The sequence below is a fragment of the Ahaetulla prasina genome, chromosome 8, assembly GCF_028640845.1.
Source record: "Ahaetulla prasina isolate Xishuangbanna chromosome 8, ASM2864084v1, whole genome shotgun sequence".
Classification (NCBI taxonomy): domain Eukaryota; kingdom Metazoa; phylum Chordata; class Lepidosauria; order Squamata; family Colubridae; genus Ahaetulla; species Ahaetulla prasina.
The window spans coordinates 87,224,238-87,243,487 of NC_080546.1; the positions used below are offsets into that span (position 1 = coordinate 87,224,238).

Consider the following 19,250-nt stretch of genomic DNA (forward strand, 5'->3'; position numbering starts at 1 on the left):
AAGGTGGGACTAGAACTCACCATTTCCCAGTTTCTAGCCTGGTGCCTTAACCATTAATGAGGTTTCCTGGATCAAGATAGTATTCCAACTGAAAATAATGGACGAGTTATTTCCACATATTTAGGAGGCACCAACTTAGAAATCCAACAGGGAATTACTATGGAGATTCTCCATCATCCAGGTCATGGTTGTCCCAAAGGCGCTTTTTTCAAGAGGCAACTGGACTTTCTTGGTTTTGTTTGAAGACATCTCCTCCAAGAAGCTTCTTCAGCTCTGACTGGATGTGTCGTGTCCTACTCCTCCACTGACGGCCGGGTCAGGGAAATCCGAATCAGGCGTGCCTCTGCAGCTCTGCCAAAGTCCTAGCAAAGTTCTCAAGGCAGGCAGGAGACCAGAAAGTGATTTCAGCAAGATAAGGTAGACTTTGCCTGACTCAGAGAATGCCAGAAAGCAGATCCTTTATATAGGCCATGGGGTGTGGCTCCATGACTCAGCACTTATCCCGGCCTGCCCCTCCCTTCCTTCTGTTGACGCTGCCTATCAATTCTCCTGAAGCGAGGGTCACTCCAGTCTGCAGCTGTTGGTAATTGACCTTCCTCAGGCTCACATGCTGTGGGGGAGGGGGAGGGGTCTAGTTGCTCCGTTTGCCTGGGCATGGAGCCAGGGCTGGGGGCTGGAGGCACTTCTTCTTCCTCAGCCTGTCTGGGCATGGAGCCAGGGCTGGGGCCGGGAGGCATGCTAGGACATTCCTCAGCGTTCGGAAGCAGATAAGAAGGCCCCGGCTGTGGGGAAAGTGGACGAGGCACAACAGGATGTGAGGAATAGAAGGATTTATATTCCTTGCAGACAGCTGGTCATTTGCGTTCTTTTAGAGTCATTTAGGCCGCTTGGAGGTTTTTCGGTGTTTTCAGGGTCACCTGAGTAGCGCAAATGGGTGTGAGGCGCCTTCTTGCAACTGCTGAAAGGACTATGTTGTAGACTGAAGACAGATGATGTCTCATTCCTCCCCCTCTGTTGAGAGAGGGCTGTTCAATTTTCAATTTCTTGAGGGAAAGCAGCTAAAGTGATGGGAAGAACATCAGATGAAAAATTGACTGGATCTCCTTAACATTGACAAACACCACACAACTAACTCTTGGCCTTTGGGCTTGGTTCGGGAGGAACTGTCAGCTTTACAGAATAAAGAAAATACTAACACTTCTATTAAGGGAATCAATGTATACCATTCTCCTCGTTTATTCCTCGTTGTTGTTGAAGATATCAACCCCATGCTATAATTCTAGACGTTTCTGGAGGAGGAACCGGAAGCGTCGCAGCGAAACTGGCTGGAAAATAGCAAAGTTGTGACGAGCTTTGCGAAAATCCAGCCAGACAAACCACTTTCAGGGGGGTCTTCGGACCGGAACTGTCTTGGAGGGATGGTGAAGAAAGAAAGGCGCCTTGGAAGACCAAGAGGAACAGGCAAGTTTCTTGAAGGGTCGGAGGCAGCTCTTTGATCCAGCAGCGGGGAGGTGGCGGCCATTAAAATGACTGCTCTAAGCTGGGGCAACCAGACTAAGATTTGTGCAAGAGTGATGTTTAAATGGAGTATTGTTACCAGATGACCAGGGGCCGGGATAGCTCAGGCAGTAGAGAAGCCTGTTATTAGAACACAGAGCCTGCAATTACTGCAGGTTCGAGCCCGGCCCAAGGTTGACTCAGCCTTCCACCCTTTATAAGATAGGTAAAATGAGGACCCAGATTGTTGGGGGGTGGGCAATAAGTTGACTTTGTAAAAAATATACAAATAGAATGAGACTATTGCCTTATACATTGTAAGCCGCCCTGAGTCTTCGGAGAAGGGCGGGGTATAAATGTAAACAAAAAAAAAAAAGAGTGATTTGGTCAACTTAAAGGTAAAAAGAAGTTCTTTGAAAAAGCTTAAAAGAGGTCCCAGTGTGAAATGAGTGATTAATTGGCACTTTGAAATGTTAATTGGAGGGAAAAGAACAAAGAGGACGTTAAAAGACTAAAGCCCAAAAAAGAAAACTTTCTACCTGGACTTAAAATTGAATTTGGAGAAATTAGAAATAATACAAGGAAAAGAAAACTGAGAGAAAGCATTTTTAGCAATAAAAGGAAAACAAATTGAAGAGAAAGTGATACTTTGTTGCCTGGGGATTTGTGGACTGGAGAGAAACATCTGCTGGTTGAAAGAAAGCACTACAACAAACACTTTAAAACATTGAAGGAACAGTAAGAATTTTGACTACGTAAGAAATTTTAAGGAGTACTTGTTTAAACAGCTGGATCCCAACTTTGAAAAGAAGTGAAAAAGAACAAAGCCTTAAACTGGAGTGGTCTAGATAAATATTTGAATTGGATACTATTTGGAAATAAAAAAAGTGAGACACTACATGGACTCGAATTTTAACTACATATAAATTAAAATAAAAAACATTTTTAATTGACAATATGGAACATTGGGAATATGAGGAACTAATGGAAATGTTTAAGAAGGTGCATGAAGCGTTTAAGGGTGATAAAGAAGCAGAAACTTGGTTAAAATACCAAAAAAAAGGAAAAAGAGAATATAAATGTGAAGCAAGAACATAATCTTGAAAGGAAAATAATTGAAGATCGGTGGCGAGTCATTGGCCCCGATGGAGGGGGTGCGCAACTTAGGCGTCCTCCTGGACGAACGGCTGTCTTTGGAAGATCATTTGACGGCCGTCTCCAGGAGAGCGTTCTACCAGGTTCGCCTGGTGCGCCAGTTGCGCCCCTTTCTGGACCGGGATGCCCTGTGCACAGTCACTCACGCACTCGTGACGTCTCGCCTGGATTACTGCAATGCTCTCTACATGGGGCTCCCCTTGAAGGGCATCCGGAGGCTGCAGTTAGTCCAGAATGCGGCTGCGCGGGTGATAGAGGTGCCCTCGTGGCTCCTATAACACCCATCCTGCGCAGACTGCACTGGCTACCTGTGGCCTTCCGGGTGCGCTTCAAGGTTTTGGTGACCACCTTTAAAGCGCTCCATGGCATAGGGCCGGGTTATCTACGGGACCGCCTACTGCTACCGAATACCTCTCACCGACCCGTGCCTCACAGAGAGGGACTCCTCAGGGTGCCGTCAGCGAGGCAATGTCGCCTGGCGACGCCCAGGGGAAGGGCCTTCTCTGTGGGGGCTCCCACCCTCTGGAATGAACTGCCCCCAGGACTTCGTCAGCTTCCGGACCTTCGGACCTTCCGCCGCGAGCTTAAAACATACTTATTTAATTGCGCAGGACTGAGCTAGATTTTAATTTATGGGTTTTAACTTGGGTTTTATTTTTTATATTTTTAATTATTAGGCTTTGAATAAGTTTTTTAATTGTTTTTAGATTGTATTTATTTGCTTTTAAATGCCTGTAAACCGCCCTGAGTCCTTTGGGAGATAGGGCGGTATATAAATATAAACAATAAACAATAAACAATAATAAGATGAAAAAATAGATGATTACACTGGGATTGACAGTGGAAAACAAAAGATGGATGGGGGGAGTATCACCCAAAAAAGAAAGGAAGAGAAAGAAATGGAAAAAGACTGAGGGGGAGAATTAAAAGGATAACAATTTTAAAAATAAGAGAAAGGTTTCAGGGGAAAAGATACAATAAATATAAAAAGAAAAAGAAGAAAATAAGAGAAGGAGAAAAATATTAAGAAGTGGAATTTTGGAGAGACCAAAAGAAAATGGGTAAAAGGGGAAGAATAATGAAGAAAAAGAAGGGAAATAAAGCATTTATTAGTTAATTTAAAGGAAATGTATTAATAGTAGAAATTGTATGTAAGAAGTAAACAAGAAGAAGTATATTGTTTTTTGTAAAATGGATCAGCAGATGCAATATGAAATGAAGATTGGTTTAGATGTGAAAATAACTGAAATTAAGATATAAAATTGAAAGGCTAGTAAATGAGGAAATAATTAATTGATGTTGGAATAAGAAATTAGGAACTAAGGAAAATAAGAGGTGGGAGGTTAATTAAGTCAAAAGGTTTCAATGTAATTCCGAGTTGAAATACATTGTTAATAATTTTAAAATGTGATGGGGACTTTGAAAATTATACTTAATAAGGGGCCGGTTTAGCTCAGGCTGGTAAGGCCTGTTATTAAGAACACAAAGCCTGCAATTACTGCAGGTTCGAGCCCGGCCCAAGGTTGACTCAGCCTTCCATCCTTTATAAGGTAGGTAAAATGAGGACCCAGATTGTTGGGGGGGCAATAAGTTGACTTTGTAAAAATATACAAATAGAATGAGACTATTGCCTTATACACTGTAAGCCGCCCTGAGTCTTCGGAGAAGGGCGGGGTATAAATGTAAACAAAACAAAAAAATAAGTGGAGAAAAAAATCGGGGTCGCCCGGATACCATTGTGAAAAATATTGAATTGAAAATGAATACAACAATGGAAAGAGAATGGAAGGAGGAGGAAAAGAGAAGAGAGGAAGGAGAGAGGGGAATAGAAGTAAGGGAAAAGGAGAGGAAGAAAGGGAGGGGAAATAAGAGTAGGAGAGAAGGTTAGAAAGGGAGGAAGGAATGGAGGAGGGGGGAAAGGAAGGGAAAGTAGAGAAGGAGTAGGAGAAGAGGAAATAAGAAAGTAGAAAAGGATGAAGGGAGGGAAGAGAAAGAGAAGAGAGAAGAATTGTTGTAAAACAAGGGAAATGAAATGGTAGAAAAGCAACCCCGAGAACGTTCAAATTTATTAGGATGAAGAACGAATTAAAAGGGAATATATATGATTAACAATGGATAAGACAAGATAACTAATGGAAATAATGTTAAGAAACTAGGATTTGAGGGTGGATGGTGATGCTGTTAATATAATAAGCATAGAAGTATTAAGATAAGATAAAAAAAAGTATGGAAAAAGAATATTTGGGCAAAAACGGTAACTATGTAAAATGAAATTGGATATGATATGTTGTATATGATACGGTCAATACTCTGTTCATAAAATACCGTATGTGCATGTGTGTCAGATTGCCTCCGATCAATACTCAAGAAAGGGTAACCCTGACTCCATTTGATTATAGAGAAAGGTAACTTTTACTGAGCACTTCTTGCAACAGAAGTAAAGCTAGAACTGGAAATAGATATGGCTTACAGATACATTTCCCCTTACTCAGCCCTCCTCCCTCCAAAAGTCAAACATTCTAGTCCATTGTCCTTCTCCTCTTTGGCCACGTGGTACTTTGCTTCGGATGTTATTCCTCTGTCTGTCTTCTGGTTGGTATGCCTGGCATGCAGCGTTCGTTAAACCTGCGAGCGTCTGTCTATTTTTTTTTATTATTTGCATTTATATCCCGCCCTTCTCCAAAGACTCAGGGCGGCTTACACTATGTCAAGCAATAGTCTTCATCCATTTGTATATTATATACAAAGTCAACTTATTTGAATTCTTCTTCCCTCCTCCTTTCAGATGGCAGCCGAAAGCTTAAAGGGCCTCAACCCCATTAATCACGTATGTCAACAAGTAGCAATAAAACATTTAAGGAAGTGATAAAACAGTTACACACTCTATTAAGTAAACAAACACTTAAAGTAAGAAGCGGAGGCTGACAGTGTGTGTGTGAAAGGAAAAAAATCAATAAAACAATTTTAAAAAAAAAATTCTAGACGTTTCTGCTTTTTCTGTCCCAGGAATCATCGAGATTTGGCGTCCCTCGATCTGAAAAAGAATCGAATTCTCTGCAGCCGATAAAGGAATCCAGAAAAATGGGGCTCACCTTCCTTTTCGGCCCTGAAGACAAATATCCGATGCGCTGTAACCACTTCAAACTTGTTGTCTCCGTGCATCCGGACTGTAGCTATCGCGGAAAGAAGAATGATGCCCTTGGAGTAGATGTCCTATATCAAAAACATTTATTTATTTATTTATTTATTTATTTATTTATTTATTTATTTATTTATTTATTTATTTGTTTGTTTGTTTGTTTGTTTGTTTGTTTTGTCGAGTACCTATTAGATGACATATATATAAGTATAAGCATGAATTGAATACATAAAACGAATACAATTAAAGGGAACATTAGGACAGGGACAGTAGGCACGCTGGTGCTCTTACGCACGCCCCTTACAGACCTCTTAGGAATGGGGTGAGGTCTACAGTAGACAGTCTTAGGTTAAAATTTTGGGGGCTTTGGGGATAAAGATAAGCTTTTTCGCAAAGAAGGGGTCCCTTCACCAAAAGGCAAGGCTACACATTCCTAGCCAAGCTACTGCAAATTCCATTTCTGTTCCAAAAGTTTGATTGACAAAAAAGAAACTTTTTCTGCAAAAAAAGTGATTTTTTAAAAAAAAAATTTGCAAGAAGAAAAAAATATTTACAGACCCCTCACATCCTGGACATAAACTCTTTCAACTCCTACCCTCAAAACGACGCTACAGAGCACTGCACACCAGAACAACTAGACACAAGGACAGCTTTTTCCCGAATGCCATCACTCTGCTAAACAAATAATCCCCTCAACACTGTCACACTACTATTAATCTCCCATCTCCCATCTCCCATCTCCCATCTCCTCCCACTTATGACTGTTTGACTGTAACTTTGTTGCTGGTAATCCTTATGATTTATATTGATATTGTTTCCTGATTGCTTATTTGTACCCTATGACTATCATTAAGTGTTGTACCTTAGAATTGTTGATGAATGTATCTTTTCTTTTATGTACGCTGAGAGCATATGCACCAAGACAAATTCCTTGTGTGTCCAATCACACTTGGCCAATAAAAAATTCTGTTCTATTCTATTCTATTCTATTCTATTCTATTCTTCCAATATTCTATTCTGTTTTAATCACTCTATTCCGTTCCATTCCATTCTTCCGATATTCTATTCTATTCTATTCTATTCTATTCTATTCTATTCTATTCTATTCTATTCTATTCTATCCTATTCTATGACTATCGTTAAGTGATGTCCCTTATTATCCTTGATATTCATCTTTTCTTTTCTTTTCATGTACATAAGAGGATAGGCACCAAAGAAAAATTCCTTGTGTGTCCAATCACACTTGGCCAACAAAGTATTCTATTCTATTCTATTCTATTCTTTTTTTTATTTATTTATTTACATTTATATCCCGCCCTTCTCCGAAGACTCAGGGCGGCTTACATTGTATAAGGCAATAGTCTCATTCTATTTGTATATTTATATACAAAGTCAACTTATTGCCCCCCCCCAACAATCTGGGTCCTCATTTTACCTACCTTATAAAGGATGGAAGGCTGAGTCAACCTTGGGCCTGGTGGGACTAGAACCTGCAGTAATTGCAGGCAGCTGTGTTTAATAACAGGTTTCTTACAGCTGAGCCACACTGCGGCCCTTCCAATATTCTTCCAATATTCTATTGTTTTAATCATTCTATTCCATTCCATTCTTCCGATATTCTATTCTATTCTATTCTATTCTATTCTATTCTATTCTATTCTATTCTATTCTATTCTATTCTATTCTATTCTGACTATCATTAAGTGATGTACCTTATGATCCTTGATGAATGTATCTTTTCTCTTCATGTACACTGAGAGCATATGCACCAAGACAATTTCCTTGTGGGTCCAATCACACTTGGCCAATAGAGAATTCTGTCTATGTTGTACCTTTGGAAAATCACTAAATGAACAGTTGTAAGTCGAGGACTAACTGTACGTGCCAACAACAACAAAAAAATGAAACCAGGACATGATCCTAAGATTCCTACTACAAAGAGTGTTTTATTTCCCGGATGTTTTTGACTGCCATATTTCTCGTGGGTTAAATCCAGGCCTGCTTACATTCAATCATATTCTCATACGCTCCGTTTTCCAGATGCAATCAAGTCGCCCCAGAGGAAATGTCACCCCATTTTATCAGAATGATCTAACTCTGTTGCAAAATTCATGGCAGTTGTTTTTTGTTTTTTTTCCATCCAGATATTATATCCTGGCATCTACAGGCATCTACTGACTAGAGATGGAACTGCAGTCGCTCTCTACAGCAGTGGCCAAAATTGTGGAAACCTTTTGGGAAAAAGTGTATTTTTGAGGTTTGATGCAGTGGTGGGTTTCAAATTTTTTTACTACCGGTTCTGTGGGCATGGCTTGGTGGGCATGGCAGGGGAAGGATACTGTAAAATCTCCATTGCCTCCCGATCAGCTGGGACTTGGGAGGCAGAGAATAGATGAGGGCAGGGACAGTCAGAATTTTTACTACCGGTTCTCCGAACTACTCAAGATTTCCGCTACCAGTTCTCCAGAACTGGTCAGAACCTGCTGAAACCCACCTCTGGTTTGATGGCTAATAACACCCCTTTTTTGGGGCGGGGGGAGTTTCAAGATAATCCTATTCCATTGCTGGAATGGCCTGGGAATAGCCCAGACCTTCACCCAATGGAAAAATCTATGGAGCTGACGAAAGAAACTGGTTAGTCAGAAGCGACCCAGCAATAAAACCCAGTTAATAGAAGCCATCATTCAATCTTGGTTTCACATTATAACAGCTGCAGAACTAAAAGACTTGGCTCACTCCATGGGAAGACGTTGTAAGGCCATAATTCATGCTAAAGGTTACCAAACTAATATTAAAACGACGCTATAGAGCATTGTACACCAGAACAACTAGACACCAGAACAATTTTTCCCGAACGCCATCACTCTGCTAAACAAATAATTCCCTCAACACTGTCAAACTATTTACTAAATCTGCACTACTATTAATCTTCTTATCGTTCCCATCACCCATCTCCTTCCACTTATGACTGTAACTTTGTGCTTGTATCCTTATGATTTATATTAATTTTTTCCTGATTGCTTAATTGTAGCCTATGACTCATTAAGTGTTGTATCATTAAGTGTTAAATTTGTACCCTATGACTATCATTAAATGTTGTAAGTATTGTACCTTGATGAAGGTATCTTTTCTTTTATGTACATTGAGAGCATATTCCTTGTATGTCCAATCACACTTGGCCAATAAAGAATTCTATTCTGTTCTGTTCTGTTCTGTTCTGTTCTGTTCTGTTCTGTTCTGTTTTGTTCTGTTCTGTTCTGTTCTATTCTATTCTATTCTATTCACTTTACTGACATGATCATTTTTGTATGTCTCGTTTTTTCTATGTGCTTCACTTTTCTTCTTTATACTTGTAACTGCTATTCTAATAGCAAATCCTCCATCAAAGTTATTGCATTACATTCTTGACTAAATTTTTTCCCCATTGATATATCATTCTAGGGTACTACTCAAAAAAAAAAAAGTGGTGCTATTAGCTAGCTTTAGAAAATGCACTTTCCCCAAAAGGTTTCCACAATTTTGGCCACTGCTGTATTTACCAGATTTTTGAAATCCACCATCTCTTCTATTTACCAGCTCCAAAATCCTTCATTCTTAGAACAAGGAGCTTGTATCCGAAATGAAAGCTTTGGAGTGGGCAGAGTGAACCCTCATAATCTTACTACAGAACCAGGCTTTCAAATCATCCTTAAAGGAGAGAAGAGACATGGGGTGACTTTCAGTCTGAAAAGAAAAAGTAATGAGCATTTCCAGGCCCTCGTTCAACAGGCGAGTGAGCATAAGAGTAATTTAAACAAAGAGGTGTAAAAGTCAAAGCTTAAGGAGAGATTCTCCGTAAGCAACAGAAGGGTAAGCGATTCCAGTGCCGAAAGGTAGCAAGGGAGTTGTGTCAGCTGGGCCTGCAGTAGAAAATTTGTGGGGAGGGAGGAAGGGAGGGAAGGAAGGAAGGAAAGATCAAACGGAGGAAGGACGGGGAGACAGGGAAGGAAGGAGAAGAGAAATGAGCGGGAGGGGAGGAGGAAGGGAAGGGAAGGAAGAGATGGGAGGGAAGGGAGGGGAGGGGAGGGAAGGGAAGGAAGATGGGAGGAAGGAAGGGAGAAAAGATTGAAGGAAGGAGGGAGGGAGGGAAGGAAGGGAAGGGAGGAGGAAGGGAAGGGAAGGAAGGGAAGGGAGGAAGGAAAGGAAGGGAAGGGAAGGAAGGGAAGGGAAGGAAGGAAGGAAGGGAAGGAAGGAAGGAAAGGAAAGGAAGGAAAGGAAAGGAAGGAGGGAGGAGGGAGGAGGAAGGAAGGAAGGAGGGAAGAGAAGGAGGAAGGAAGGGAAGGAAGGGAAGGGAGGAAGGAAGGAGGGAGGGAGGAAGGAAGGAAGGAGGGAGGGGAGGGAAGGGAAGGGAAGGGAAGAAAATCAGCTCCATTGGAAACCTAAAACTACTTTTATTGAGATTGGCCATAATAACAGACTTTTCCAAGTCTTATGGTGTCCTATCTTCTCCTTCTTATACTGCAGTGAATTAGGGAAGGGTCCGCCTGAGCCACTCCTGAATGTTGTTTTCTGGTGGAATTAAAAATGCTTTTGCTAAGGAATGATTCCTGCATATCTCCATCCAGGTCATATGCCTTACTTTCGACATCTAATAACTGCCTTGTACCTTCAGAGAGAATGAGGACCAGACCATGAGTGACCCTGCTACCCAAAACCTATTTAAGCTAAGCTAAGTCTTTTGGATTGGAACATATATTATTTAATGCAACAGACTTACCTTGTCATTATTATAATAAGCAATGCTTTCGCCATCAAACTTCACCCAGCGTTTCTGAAACACGTGCTTCCTACATGGGAAGAAAGTCAAAAGCAATTTGAAAAAAGGAGGAGGAGGAGCAGGAAGAGGAGGAGGAGAAGGAAGAGGAGGAGGAGGAGCAGGAAGAAGAAGAAGACAAAGCAGGAGGGGAGGAGGAAGAGGAGGAAGGAGGAAGGGAGGAAGGAAGGAAGGAAGGAGGAAGAGAAGGAAGGGAAAGGGAAAGAGAAAGGGAGGAAGGGAAGGAAGGGAGGGAGGGAGGGAGGAGGAAGGAAGGAAGGAAGAAAATCAGCTCCATTGGAAACCTAAAACTACTTTTATTGAGATTGGCCATAATAACAGACTTTTCCAAGTCTTATGGTGTCCTATCTTCTCCTTCTTATACTGCAGTGAATTAGGGAAGGGTCCGCCTGAGCCACTCCTGAATGTTGTTTTCTGGTGGAATTAAAAATGCTTTTGCTAAGGAATGATTCCTGCATATCTCCATCCAGGTCATATGCCTTACTTTCGACATCTAATAACTGCCTTGTACCTTCAGAGAGAATGAGGACCAGACCATGAGTGACCCTGCTACCCAAAACCTATTTAAGCTAAGCTAAGTCTTTTGGATTGGAACATATATTATTTAATGCAACAGACTTACCTTGTCATTATTATAATAAGCAATGCTTTCGCCATCAAACTTCACCCAGCGTTTCTGAAACACGTGCTTCCTACATGGGAAGAAAGTCAAAAGCAATTTGAAAAAAGGAGGAGGAGGAGCAGGTAGAGGAGGAGAAGAAGGAAGAGAAGGAGGAGGAGCAGGAAGAAGAAGAAGACAAAGCAGGAGGGGTTGGGGAGGAGAAAGAGGAAGAGGAAGAGAAGGAGGAAGAGAAGCAGAAAGAAGAGAAGGAGGAAGAGGAAGAGAAGAAGGCAGAGGAAGAGGAGCAGTAGGAGGAGAAGAAGGAAGAGAAGAAGAAGAGGAGGAGGAAGGAAGGAAGGAAGAGATGGGAGGGAAGGAGGAGGAGGAAGGAAGGAAGAGATGGGAGGAAGGAAGGGAGGAAGGAAGGAGGGAGGAGGAAGGAAGGGAAGGGAGGAGGAAGGAAGGAAGGGAAGGAAGAGAAGGAGGAAGGAAGGAAGGAAAGGGAAAGAAGGAAGGGAAGGAAGGGAAGGAAGGAAGAGGAAAGGAAGGGAAGGAAGGGAAGGAAGGAAGGAAGGAGGAGGAGGAAGGGAGGAAGGGAGGAAGGGAGGAAGGAAGGAAGGAAGGAGGAAGAGAAGGAGGAAGGAAGGAAGAGAAGGAGGAAGGGAAGGAGGAGGAAAAGAAGGAAGGAGGAGGAGGAAGGAAGGAAGGGAGGAGGAAGGAAGGAAGGGAAGGGAAGAAAATCAGCTCCATTGGAAACCTAAAACTACTTTTATTGAGATTGGCCATAATAACAGACTTTTCCAAGTCTTATGGTGTCCTATCTTCTCCTTCTTATACTGCAGTGAATTAGGGAAGGGTCTGCCTGAGCCACTCCTGAATGTTGTTTTCTGGTGGAATTAAAAATGCTTTTGCTAAGGAATGATTCCTGCATATCTCCATCCAGGTCATATGCCTTACTTTCTACATCTAATAACTGCCTTGTACCTTCAGAGAGAATGAGGACCAGACCATGAGTGACCCTGCTACCCAAAACCTATTTAAGCTAAGCTAAGTCTATAGCTAAGTCTACACTTATGATTTGCTCAGATTGGAATATATATTATTTAATGCAACAGACTTACCTTGTCATTATTATAATAAGCAATGCTTTCGCCATCAAACTTCACCCAGCGTTTCTGAAACACGTGCTTCCTACATGGGAAGAAAGTCAAAAGCAATTTGAAAAAAGGAGGAGGAGGAGCAGGAAGAGGAGGAGGAGAAGGAAGAGGAGGAGGAGGAGCAGGAAGAAGAAGAAGACAAAGCAGGAGGGGAGGAGGAAGAGGAGGAAAAGGAGGAGGCGAAAAAGAAAGAAGAGAAGGAGGAAGAGGAAGAGAAGAAGGCAGAGGAAGAGGAGCAGTAGGAGAAGAAGAAGGAAGAGAAGAAGAAGAGGGAGGAGGAAGGAAGAAGGAGGAGGTGGAGGAGGCGGAGAAGAAGGAGAAGGAAGAAGACAAAGAAGAGGAGGGGAGGAAGAGGAGGAAGAAGAGATAGAAGAGGCGGGAGAAGGAGGAAAGAAGGATGAGACGGAAGGCGGAGGAGGAGGAGGAAGGAAGAAGACAAAGAAGAGGGGTTGGGGAGGAGAAAGAGGAAGAGGAAGAGAAGGAGGAGGAGAAGCAGAAAGAAGAGAAGGAGGAGGAAGAGAAAGAAGAAGGCAGAGGAAGAGGAGCAGCAGGACGAGAAGAAGGAAAAAGAAGAGGAGGAAGGAAGGAGGAAGAGAAGAAGAGAAGGAGGAAGAGGAAGAGAAGAAGGCAGAGGAAGAGGAGCAGTAGGAGAAGAAGGAAGAGGAAGAAGAAGAGAAAGAAGAAGAGGGGAGGAGGAGGAAAAGAAGGAGGAGGTGGAGGAGGCGGAGAAGAAGGAGAAGGAAGAAGACAAAGAAGAGGAGGGGAGGAAGAGGAGGAAGAAGAGATAGAAGAGGCGGGAGAAGGAGGAAAGAAGGATGAGACGGAAGGCGGAGGAGGAGGAGGAGAAGGAAGAAGACAAAGAAGAGGGGTTGGGGAGGAGAAAGAGGAAGAGGAAGAGGAGGAGAAGCAGAAAGAAGAGAAGGAGGAGGAAGAGAAAGAAGAAGGCAGAGGAAGAGGAGCAGTAGGAGGAGAAGGAAGAGAAGAAGAGGAGGAGAAGAAGGAAAAAGAAGAGGAGGAGGAACAGGAAAAGAAGGAGGAGGAGGAGGAGAAGGAAGAAGACAAAGAAGAGGAGGGGAGGAAGAGGAAAAGAAGGAAGGAGATAGGGAGAAGAAAGAGGAAGAAGAGGAGGAGGAGAGGGAGAAAGAAGAGAAGGAGGAGGGGAGGAGGAGAAAGAAGATGAAGAGGAGGGGGAGGAGGAGGAGGAAGAGGAGGAGGAGACCTGCTAGACAAATCTCCTTTCCTGTTTAGTCAATAAAGTCTACAGACAGCAAAAATAGCACAGGAGTTCCTCTCATTCAGGAACCTTCACAATAAAGGTGCTGCAACATCACACAGTCTTCTCTGAATTCACTTGTTGTGAAATGGGCCTTTTATGACCCAAAAGGAAGACCTCTGTGAGGAATACGTTGCCCTTTATTTTTATTTACTTACTTACTTATTTATATCCGTCCTTTATTCGTTTTCTAAACAACTCAACATATACCACATATTTCTTCCTCCTTTTTTTCCCTCCCAAAACCACCTTGTGAGGTGAGTTGGGCTGAGAGAGAGTTGACTGGCCCAAGGTCACCAGCTGGCTTTCACGCCTGAGGTGAGACTAGAACTCACCATCTCCTGGTGATTGACCCAAAGTCACCTAGCTGCTGTCATGCCTAAGGCGGTACTAGAATTCACTGTCTCCTGGTGATCGATCCAAAGTGAACTAGCCAGCTTTCATACCTAAGGCGGTACTAGAATTCATTGTCCCCTGGTGAACAACCCAAAGTGAATCCTGCCGGAGGCCAGATTAGAACTCACCATCTCCTGGTGATCGACCCAAAGTCACCTAGCTGCTGTCATGCCTAAGGCGGTACTAGAATTCATTGTCTCCTGGTGATCGACCCAAAGTCACCTAGCTGCTGTCATGCCTGAAGTGGTACTAGAATTCATTGTCTCCTGGTGATCGACCCAAAGTGAACTAGCCAGCTTTCATGCCTGAGGTGGGACTAGAACTCACCCTTTCCCGGTGATTGACTCAAAATCACCCAATCTGCTTTCCTGCCTAAGGTGGTGCTAGAATTCACCGTCTCCCAGTTTCTAGCCCGCTGCCTCAACCTGTAGACCAGGGGTGTCAAACTCAGTTTCATTGAGGGCTGTGGTTGACCTTGGAGGAGGGGGGTGGGGTGGGTGTGGCCAACTCACTGGGTGTGGCCAATTGGGTGGGCGTGGCCAGCTTGACGCCACTCCCCAAATTGCTGGCATGCTTCCTTTTCGCACTGGGTAAACTGGGCCAAAGTGACACGGACCAGACACTTACATTTTCCAGGACAGCCCTGCAGGCCAGATCCAACCACATCTGACCACAGACAGACGCAGGGGTGAAATGCTCCCGGTTCGGACCGGATCGCCTGATCCTGTAGCGATGGTGGTAGGTGGCTTGGAGAATCAGTAGCAAAAATCCCTGCCCCCTCCCGCATGCCCAGCTGAGCCACGCGATCATCAGAGCGTTTTCTTGTTTTGTTTTGTTTTGTTTTACTTTTAAAAGCATTTTTTCTTTGGCTGAAAAAAATGCTTTTAAAAGTAAAAAAAAAAAAAGCCTCTGATGATCGTGTGGCTCAGCTGTCAGAACCCTTTAAAAGCATTTTTTTCTACAACCTCTTCGGCCAAAGAGGTTGTAGAAAAAAATGCTTTTAAAAGTAAAAAAAAAAGTTGGCCACATCCACCCAGTTACATTACACCCCCCACTAAGCCACACCCACACAACCGGTAGTAACAAATTTTACATTTCACCACTGGACAGACGGCCACGTGAACCTTATGTTTGACACCCCTAAAGTAAAGGTAACGGTTCCCCTTGCACATATGTGCTAGTCGTTCCCGACTCTAGGGGGCGGTGCTTATCTCCATTTCAAAGCCGAAGAGCCAGCGCTGTCCGAAGACATCTCTGTGGTCATGTGGCCGGCATGACTCAACGCCAAAGGCGCACGGAATGCTGTTATCTTCCCATATGGATATATCATTGGTTCAGGTTTTCTTAGGCCTCACAGCTGTGAGAACTTGACTTAACCTTTTTCAGTGCTACATGACAGAAATGATTTATGGTACCCATAGCATTGCATCCTCAAGTTAAGTTTTGCTTTCCCTGAGTTAGGTTTCTAGTTTTGCTTTCCCTGAGTTAGGTTTCTATTCAGGTAAAATGTATGATTTCTTGTAAACCACGTGGTATTTTGCTAATACGTATACTCTAAACGCTCGCTGATTGGTAACTTTCTATATGCTACTTCCCTCCTTGCTGTAGTTACCCCTCCCTGCTAAAACTGCATAATAAAAGAGACTGTTGCGATCTAAAGGGGACAGAACACAACAACTCCCCCTCTTCGTGCTCTCTCATCTTGAAAAACTTCTGGTGTGGTGTCTCTTATTCGACTTCTTTCGTCCTTGCGAGGACCCCCTAAATTGTCTCAGCGAGGGCTGAGACTCGTTCCTGCGGGAACCCAGGACAACATCAACAGGGAACCTAGGACAACAAATTCCTGTTGTGTTGTCCAGAGGCGCGATCGTTGTCTAGCAGTGCGTCACCTTCACCCTCATTGCTTACCCGTCCGGACGCGACACGTGCACACGTAAGTAATGGGCTCCTCGAACTCGAAAGTCTCATCATTGCATAGGATGAGCTTTACTCTCTGGTGAAGAAGGCTAATTGTTTGCAAAAGGTTAATGGCACCACTGTCTATCCTCTTTCTAAGAAATCTCTTACCTCTTTTCTAGTCTCCTACTGTCTCTGTAGCTGCCTCTGCTCCCCCTGCAGACACAGCTCTTTCTGCTCCTGCAGCGTCTCCCCCTCCGCCGGAGGATACAGACACGGCTGCAGGAACTCTTTCTGCCTTGGTTACCTCTTCCTCTCTTTCTCTAAGAACTGAACCCCCGATATCGGCTTACCCTTTAAACCTCAATCCAGCGGGAGTGGGACAGCCGGTACACGAGAACATCAATGTACGGGTGCTTAAAAATTTAAAAGAAGCTGTTACTTCCTACGGCATTCACTCTCCGTTCCTTCAGTTCCTATGCCTGCTCATTCCTTTCCCTCCTCCTCCCTTTCCCCCCACTCTGAACCTTCAAAGCATACTGAGCTAGAAATTAAATCTGTGCTTGCTGTCCCTTCAGCCCCTTGCTTTCAACTCTCAAAGCATATTGAACCAGAAGTTAAACCTATACCTGTTTCTTCCATCCCTGCTTTGAAAACTGCCTCCTTTCCCCTGCCTGCCTCCCTTCCCCCAGAGCACCCCTCTCTTTCCCCCATGGGTGCGATCGCTCAGACTAATCAGCAACTGATTTGGTTCAATTATTTCTCTATATCTGGAAACAATCTGGAAAAGGATTTGCTCACAGTGACTACATGGGAAAAATTGGGAACTTATTTCCATGAAAGTCCAAGAACCCCTGTAACAATTCTGCCCAAGTGGCACATGATCTTTGAATGCCTCATTTTATTTGCAGACGTCACTTAGAGAGTTGTCAGGACCTCTGCCTTATCAAAAATGACTTAAAAGGATCTACAATCACAGTCATGATTTAAACTGCTGAGTTTTCTCAGACAAGTTCCCCAGGTCTGTAAATGTTGTTTGATGATGTGTGTACATGTGTATGTATGTATGTGATCATTTTCAGACCTGCATAAGAATTGTAGAGATAATTGTGATGCTTGATTTGCATGGAATGTGTGTATGTGCAAAACTCATTGAGAAGGTGTGAAATTTCTGTGTTGTCTTTTGGATTTGCAAGAAATGTATGCATGTGTGAGAAATTGTCTCTGCATGTGTGTGTGTGCATGTGTGTGTGTCTTTATGTGTATCTGTCTGCATAAATTCCGTATGCAAGCAGCCAGGTACTTTTGGAAAAAAAATAAAACATTTTTTTTCCTTTTGCAAGCAAGTGAGTTACTTTTGGACATTTTTTTTCTCTTCATATGCATGAGAGTGTCTTTCCAGTGAGTTACTTTTAACTTTTTTTCTCTGCCCTCTGGCTTATCTTAACTACTCCCCCCTTCGTTCCTTGTTGTGCCAGGGAAAGGGGTGGGCGACAGGGGGAGAACCATTCACCCCCACTCCATTTTTTTTCTCTCTCTTCTTTCTTGTCTGAGAAGGGAGGGACAATTAGGCTCTCTGGAAGCATTGCTTTTGTAAAAAGCTATGTAAAAAACTATGCAGATATATTTTCTTTTTCACCATGAAAACAATTTTGATTTTGATTTTTAATCATGCATACAATTTTGATTTTGCTTTTAATTTTTATTTTTTATCTTTTCTGGAACTTTTTGAGGTTTAACCTGCCTGATTAAACCTATACCTTTATAAATGTTTTCAAAGCACTGAGTTGACTAAAAATGTTTCATTTAGCTTTGTATTTTTGCAGCTGTTAACATACATAATAAGAGTTGGAAGGGACCCTTGGAGGTCTTCTAGTCCAACCCCCTGCCCAGGCAGGAAACCCTACAGCATTTCAGACACATGGCTATCTTCTTATGTATGGATGCATTTTTTTTTAAGCGTAAATCTGTTTTTTGGAAAATGCACTCAGGTTTTCCACATAAACAGACTCACCCTAAAGCTTCCGCCATGTTTTTCTTTTTTGAATCAGACTCAGTGTGCCCCTTATTTGCTGTTTGTATTGTTTCTTTTTCTTTTTTAGCAGCACAATATGTGCCCTGTTTTAGGAACTATTTCAGAGATGAGTTAGAAAGTTATAGGATGTGATAAGTTAGAAAGTTACAGAATGTGAAGAGAGAATTAAGAGGAGTGCTGAGAAGGTTTTAGTAAGTTAGAAAAGTACAGATGGTGATTTTGCTAAGAATGTGGTTTGTTTTTGGAAGTTTTTGATAGCATGGATTTGTTAGTGACCAACTTCCACACATGAATAAAAAGGGTGGGAGTTGGGTTTTTATTGATTGATTGTCTTTTTCTCTGTCTTCCACATAGTACCTTTCAACCTCATCTTAGACAGTCTATATGTTACTCAAATAGTACAAACTATTTTTCAATCTTACTTGTCCCCTTCTCTTGATTCTAATCTCACTTCTCTTTTCACAACTTTACAGTCTCTCATTTACAAACGTACACATCCCTATTTTGTTACACATATACGAAGCTATCAACCTTTTCCTGGTTTTCTCCAGGAAGGGAACAATGTAGCAGACGCTGCGGCCTCTGCCTCCTCTCTTTTGACACTTTCTCCTGTCTCTCCTTGGGACAGTCACTCCTATTTTCATCAAAACAAAAAGGCGCTCATGAAACAATTTGGCTTCACGGCTGCTGAGGCATCTGATCATACATCAATGCCCTACTTGCAGCCGCCAAGGTAACTCTCTTCCGATGGGGGTCAACCCCAGAGGAACAGTGGCCTGTCAACTATGGCAAATGGATGTAACTCAATATCCATCCTTTATACATATTCAGGTTTCATCATGGCAACCTTGCAAAGGGGTGAAACCGCAAAACAAGTTATTAATCATTGTATTCGGACTTTCGTAACGTTGGGATGTCCAAAAACTCTAAAAACTGACAATGGACCAGCCTATACGAGCTCTGCCTTTGCACAATTTTGCCATCGATGGTCAATAATCCATAAATTCGGCATTCCTTTCAATAGCCAGGGCCAGGCCATTATAGAGAGCGAATTTGACTCTTAAACAGGCCTTGGACAGACACTTGGGGTCAAAAGGCATCAGCCCCCCGACACTCCCGGCGTTGCAAAATGTATTAAATGTTTGCTTGTATTCATTGAATTTTCTTAATCTAACTGGATCTCCTGCCTCCACTGCCGCCTCGAGACAGTTTTCCACTCCTCCCCTCCCCTCTTCTCGTCCTCTGGTATATTATAGGCATCTTCCGGATCCAGCTTGGAAAGGTCCAG

General features: G+C 42.8%; 1 protein-coding gene across 1 annotated transcript in view; it reads right to left on the reverse strand.

Annotated features, from left to right (window-relative positions):
* Positions 1-19,250, reverse strand: part of LOC131203512 (arf-GAP with Rho-GAP domain, ANK repeat and PH domain-containing protein 2-like) — a 104,142-nt gene that overhangs the window by 23,300 nt on the left and 61,592 nt on the right. The window contains exons 7-8 of the mRNA XM_058193815.1: positions 12,327-12,396; positions 5,745-5,865 (exon numbers count right to left, since the gene is read on the reverse strand). Coding sequence (XP_058049798.1) covers positions 5,745-5,865; positions 12,327-12,396 — 191 coding nt within the window. The remainder of the gene's footprint in view (positions 1-5,744; positions 5,866-12,326; positions 12,397-19,250) is intronic.